General features: G+C 39.8%; 3 protein-coding genes and 1 non-coding gene across 4 annotated transcripts; 2 read left to right on the forward strand and 2 right to left on the reverse strand.

Annotated features, from left to right (window-relative positions):
- Window positions 1-1290, reverse strand: Gasu_64440 (light-harvesting complex protein). The gene is made up of 4 exons (XM_005702357.1): window positions 1042-1290; window positions 579-926; window positions 418-527; window positions 1-365 (listed from the first exon to the last, which is right to left on the reverse strand). The coding sequence occupies exons 2-4, from the start codon at window positions 803-805 to the stop codon at window positions 19-21; spliced, it is 684 nt and encodes a 227-aa protein (XP_005702414.1). The 5' UTR covers window positions 806-926; window positions 1042-1290; the 3' UTR covers window positions 1-18.
- Window positions 1291-1693: 403 nt separating this feature from the next.
- On the forward strand, window positions 1694-1766 carry Gasu_nc0101. Its single transcript has one exon. It is a non-coding gene; the product is annotated as a tRNA-Met (tRNA).
- A 384-nt stretch (window positions 1767-2150) lies between these two features.
- Window positions 2151-3044, forward strand: Gasu_64450 (uncharacterized protein). The gene has a single exon (XM_005702358.1). The coding sequence runs from the start codon at window positions 2193-2195 to the stop codon at window positions 2961-2963; it is 771 nt and encodes a 256-aa protein (XP_005702415.1). The 5' UTR covers window positions 2151-2192; the 3' UTR covers window positions 2964-3044.
- A 38-nt stretch (window positions 3045-3082) lies between these two features.
- Window positions 3083-4090, reverse strand: Gasu_64460 (putative hydrolase of the HAD superfamily). The gene is made up of 2 exons (XM_005702359.1): window positions 3596-4090; window positions 3083-3545 (listed from the first exon to the last, which is right to left on the reverse strand). The coding sequence occupies exons 1-2, from the start codon at window positions 3945-3947 to the stop codon at window positions 3127-3129; spliced, it is 771 nt and encodes a 256-aa protein (XP_005702416.1). The 5' UTR covers window positions 3948-4090; the 3' UTR covers window positions 3083-3126.
- Between the last annotated feature and the right edge of the window lie 493 nt (window positions 4091-4583).

The raw sequence follows: 4583 nt of genomic DNA on the forward strand, positions 1-4583 counted from the left end.
ACCCGTTTACACATACCCTTAAAATGGTAGTTTGAGATGTGTTAGTTGTGCAATTATCCCTTCACTGGATAGAGAGCTCTGAATCATGAATGCGATGCTTGCTATCATGGCAAGCCTTCCGTTTTTCAGTTCCGATAAAAGATATCTGTCATGAGCCTGTTTGTCCTTCGCAAGTCCCAAAGGGTCGAAGCCGAAATAGCCTGGCTCTCTATTCCCTTGAAGAGTTTCCTTTATGGCAGCTATGTCTATCATCTCTAAAATAGCAACGAGAAGAAATATTTGTATCCATCCTGAGATAGGAACTTGTCCTATCGCTTGCATTGGATGAGGATTAGAAAACAAATCTCCGGGTAAATGAATAAATTCTACATTTGGTCTTAGAGAAATAGAGACGCAGCAATAAAACTAGTTCTTCACCTTGAACAATGAAGCCTACAACAGCTAGCATGGCTATCCTGCAGTGCTTCAGCTCTGACTCTCGAAGATATCGAAGATCAATGATAGTTGAAAATCCTAATGGATCAAAGCTTTGCAAAACTGTCATAAAGTTGGATAACACAGTGTGTAAGAATGCCTACCCAACGTCCCCAACCATAGTACCATCCAAGGAAGGAGGAGCCTTCAAGAAAGGTATTGCCTGACTTTGCCTTCTACTAGTGCTAGAACTACTGGCCACTACTGGAGAGATTTTGAAAACAAATCTCTTTCGTATCAAACGTGAGATACAAGATAGGCGCTGTTGAAAACTCGAAAGCTTTAAGGGCAAAGTATTGATGTTCAACGAAAAAGCAGACGTAATCAGCATGGCTATCTCAATGTGGTACTGAGCGAGATTCCCAACCTTCGATGAAAGGATGGTGCAAAATTCTACTTGCGAGTTGAGAACGTAACCAAAGGCGGGAAAGTGAAGTAAAGAGATTTAACAGCTTTTGAACAATTTGAAGTTCTATAATAAACTTGGTTCTTTTCGAGCTGTGGCATACGAGATAAACATAGTTTTTGGAAGACTCTTGCGCTGAATTAGTCTTAAGTGAAACTCACCTTCTGCCCTTTGCGAGGTTTACTTAGCATCTTGCTGATTGTTATCACAATGCAATGAAATATTCTTTTAAGGAGTATGTCTCAACTGGTTCAGGTTGGCGAGCCCTTTTTCGTTGCCAGTTCACAGTGTCTCCGACCTAAACGAATTTTTCTAGACGAAAGGCTATCGTCGCCTATTCTTGCTTGGATCTTCCAAGTGCTTGGAAGGAACAGCCACAAATAAAGAATTCTTTGCAAAAAAAATCATGTTGAAGACTTTGACAATGATATTAGTCTAGGTTGATTTCAAGTGAGAAATTAACTCGAAAGAACAGCTACAAGATTCAGATTATATGTTTGAAAGGCTTGAGCAGAAAATTTCTCGTTTGGTTGTATCTGACAAGGTAACAAAAATTATAGACTCGAACTGAAGTGGTTTTACAAAAGGAACTATAGGTTCATAGAGATAGCCAGCAAAAATTTCAAAAGTATGAGTAAGCCTGATTTTGTTGAAAGTTATATTCGACAGCTTTGGTATGGCTTTAATGTGTTTCAATATTCTCCGCAAAATTTATTTACTGTCTGCTGAGTTTTAAGCAGTAGCAGAACACACTCATAAGAGGGTGAAACCAGCACTGTATATTTGCGCTATTCTCCTATTATGAAATGGTGAAGCACCGTGGCGCAGCGGTTAGCGTGCTGGGCCCATAACCCAGCGGTCCCTGGATCGAAACCAGGCGGTGCTAAATTTTTTTCAGATGCAAGTCTCTTGGTACCGCTCATATTTTTTTTGCAATTTGAGCTTGTCTTTTCAATGGTAGAATTGCTACAACGTACGAGTCCACGTCTTTTTGAGCTACTTGGTTTACCATTTTGAAACTTTTTCACTTATACCACTAAGAGGTTCTATCTCATTTCACCACAAATAGAGTGATTGTAGTTTTCGGGTAAGATCTGTTAGAGAACATAGTAGATGGAGACAAGAAACACAATCGGGGCAGTCGTAATTTTCTTTGTTTTATTTGACAAAGTGAAATAAGTCCAGATAACTACGATAGTTGTTCTCACATCGAAAGGCTGCTATACGGAGCCAAAATCAAATTTTCATCAAGTTGGTTCTGCGGGCAGATTGCTCAAGAATTTTTTTACGTTTTATGGAGTCAATATAGTAGATGCCGCCAAGAAGACGGAAAGCTGCAACCAGCGCACAAAGAAAAACAAGCAAAGCGAATTCCAGAGAAAATCGTCAGCTAGCAAAGGAGAACGACTCCAACTCTCGAGGTCAACTTTCTCGAGAACTCAGCTCAACACGAAGAACCTTTGAAGAAATGAAGGAAGTAGAGACTATGGAAACTTTTGACCATATTCCTGCGCCACCACTGAAACGAAAGAATAAGAGTAGCAGTCAAGAAAAAGTTGAGAACGACCATGTCGTAGAAGTCGACAAACAGAAAGAGAGCGAACTTGAAAGGAGAAAGCGAGCCGTAGAAAGTATTTTACGAGATACTGCTCCCATAAACTTTTCGTCAGCCACTTTTTTAGCTGCAAGAGTCACTGAAAAGCTTGTTCGGAGAATTTATTTGGAAGGTTTATTAAAGTTTCGTTTTGGGCAGGAAAAAGTTGCTGATGAGTTAAAGAGGCATATTTTTGACGTTTCATTTGATAAAGGAACTTTAAGTAACCAGACGAATCCTAAATTTTCTTTGGAGCAAACAGGAAAGCAACTGAGCCAGAGTTTTGTTCGCAACAGTACGTCCAGTTACAACAACACTAGAAATCTTTCTTGCTCTCATTGTGGCTCGCTTGTTGCCTCGTCGCGATATGCGGCTCATTTAGAAAAGTGTTTAGGCAAAGGAGGCCGCTTGAGTAGCAGAGCTGCCTCGTTACGTTTGCGTAACGCTGCTTCTGATTTTGATCAAAACATGACCGAGGATAATCTATAACTTCGTAGATTTGCTTCTATCTCATGATTAAAAACAAGAGTCAGATGGTAGGAACTATTCAATGAATTACATTTAATCATGAGTTGACACTCGTCAGAAAGTTTGCATGAATATTACGACTCCGAAACAAAATTTTTACTCGGAATAACTGGGAGAAGATAAATTACTTTGATAATATACAAGGAACGTGATGAATTGAGGGAATCCAAGCGTCACAGAAGTCCTTCGCATCCACAGAGGAGTTACCAACAGCGACAACATGCCATCCCATGTTCTTCGCAGCTTGAAGGTTTACAACAGAGTCATCAAATAGGAGAGCCTTCGACGGGTTATCGACGTTTGCAATTTTAAGCGCGGTCAAAAACGAGTTTGGGTCAGGTTTATTTTTAAAACCAACGGCGACTACGTCAATTATTTTTTCGAATGTCTCCTCCGGAATATCCAAAGCTTGAAGACACTTCTGTGCATGAATCTTGTCAGCGTTTGTGAAAACAAACTTTCTGAAAGGTAACGAATGCAAAATATTTCGAAGTGAAGAGTCTTTTTTTATCAGAGATTCATAGTCAAGAGACCAATGTATATCTATTAAAGATTTCAGTGCATCACAAACAAAGGGAAACGCAACACCTTACAGGACCAATATTCATAAGGGTCGATAGCATACAACTCTTGTAAACCTCTTAAGGTGGTTCCGTATTCCACAAAAAGCGAGTGTTGCAAGTCAAGAACCTTGTCATCTGGAATCTGGAGTTTTTCCTTCATATATAGTTGAATATTTTTCCTGACCTGTTCCGAAACCTTGCAAGAAGAAGGATACAAAGTATCGTCGCAATCAAAGAACAGGGCCTCAACGCCTTGTAGTTTGAGCTGTTTACGGAGTGTTAGAGAATCTTTGTTCGCTGACGAAACCGCACAACTGTTATCTAGGCCAAAGTCGACAGTCTCCACAGAATCCGTTTGACAAACGCCAGTTCCTGTACCCATATTAAACGCGAAAGTATACTATAAAGATAGAAACGCGATGGTACGTTCTTACGTAAAAAACGATACCAAGTTTTGCGTGGGGAGAGAATTTCAAGTTGCCAAAACTTGAACGATTAATTTTCGAGACAGGTCAATCGGAATTGCTTCGCATTCAGTGATGAACCATTTTCGAATAGCCATGAACTTGAAATAATTTCTTGTAATTACCATTTCAGGTCTGGGGAACAAGTATCGACAAAGTCATTCCTAATCGCAGAAGTTCTACAGAGGAGAAGGAAGAGTTTCTGAATCCAAGATTCCCCACCCAAACTATCGGACAACAAAGTGTCGACGTGTCTTTGACGTGGCTCATTTAATCAATCAACGTTGGTGATGCAGAATATTCTTTGGGAATTTGAAAGTTTTTGACTTTTGACCTATTCTAATTCTGTTTTCCAATTTGTCAAGAATCCATGTCAAAAAGGAGGCTAGTAAGTCCACCGAGTGACTTCCATGATCCCTCGACATATTCCAATCCAAACATATACTTCACTCGTCATCTCTCCCTCGAGTTAGATATCAATCCCTTTCAAAAAGTTATCAAAGGCATCGCGACAATAGAAGTAGAAATTCTTCAAGTAGAACAGGATCCTTATC

The sequence above is a fragment of the Galdieria sulphuraria genome (assembly GCF_000341285.1).
Source record: "Galdieria sulphuraria unplaced genomic scaffold scaf_250, whole genome shotgun sequence".
Taxonomy (NCBI): domain Eukaryota; phylum Rhodophyta; class Bangiophyceae; order Galdieriales; family Galdieriaceae; genus Galdieria; species Galdieria sulphuraria.

Coding starts and splice junctions, on each gene's coding strand:
- Gasu_64450 (XM_005702358.1), top strand. CDS start 2,193: ATGCCGCCAAGAAGACGGAAAGCTGCAACCAGCGCACAAAGAAAAACA.
- Gasu_64440 (XM_005702357.1), bottom strand. CDS start 805: ATGCTGATTACGTCTGCTTTTTCGTTGAACATCAATACTTTGCCCTTA. Junction 528..578: donor ACTATGGTTGGGGACGTTGG/GTAGGCATTCTT, acceptor AGTTTTGCAAAG/CTTTGATCCATTAGGATTTT. Junction 366..417: donor TGTAGGCTTCATTGTTCAAG/GTGAAGAACTAG, acceptor GACCAAATGTAG/AATTTATTCATTTACCCGGA.
- Gasu_64460 (XM_005702359.1), bottom strand. CDS start 3,947: ATGGGTACAGGAACTGGCGTTTGTCAAACGGATTCTGTGGAGACTGTC. Junction 3,546..3,595: donor CCCTTATGAATATTGGTCCT/GTAAGGTGTTGC, acceptor AATCTTTAATAG/ATATACATTGGTCTCTTGAC.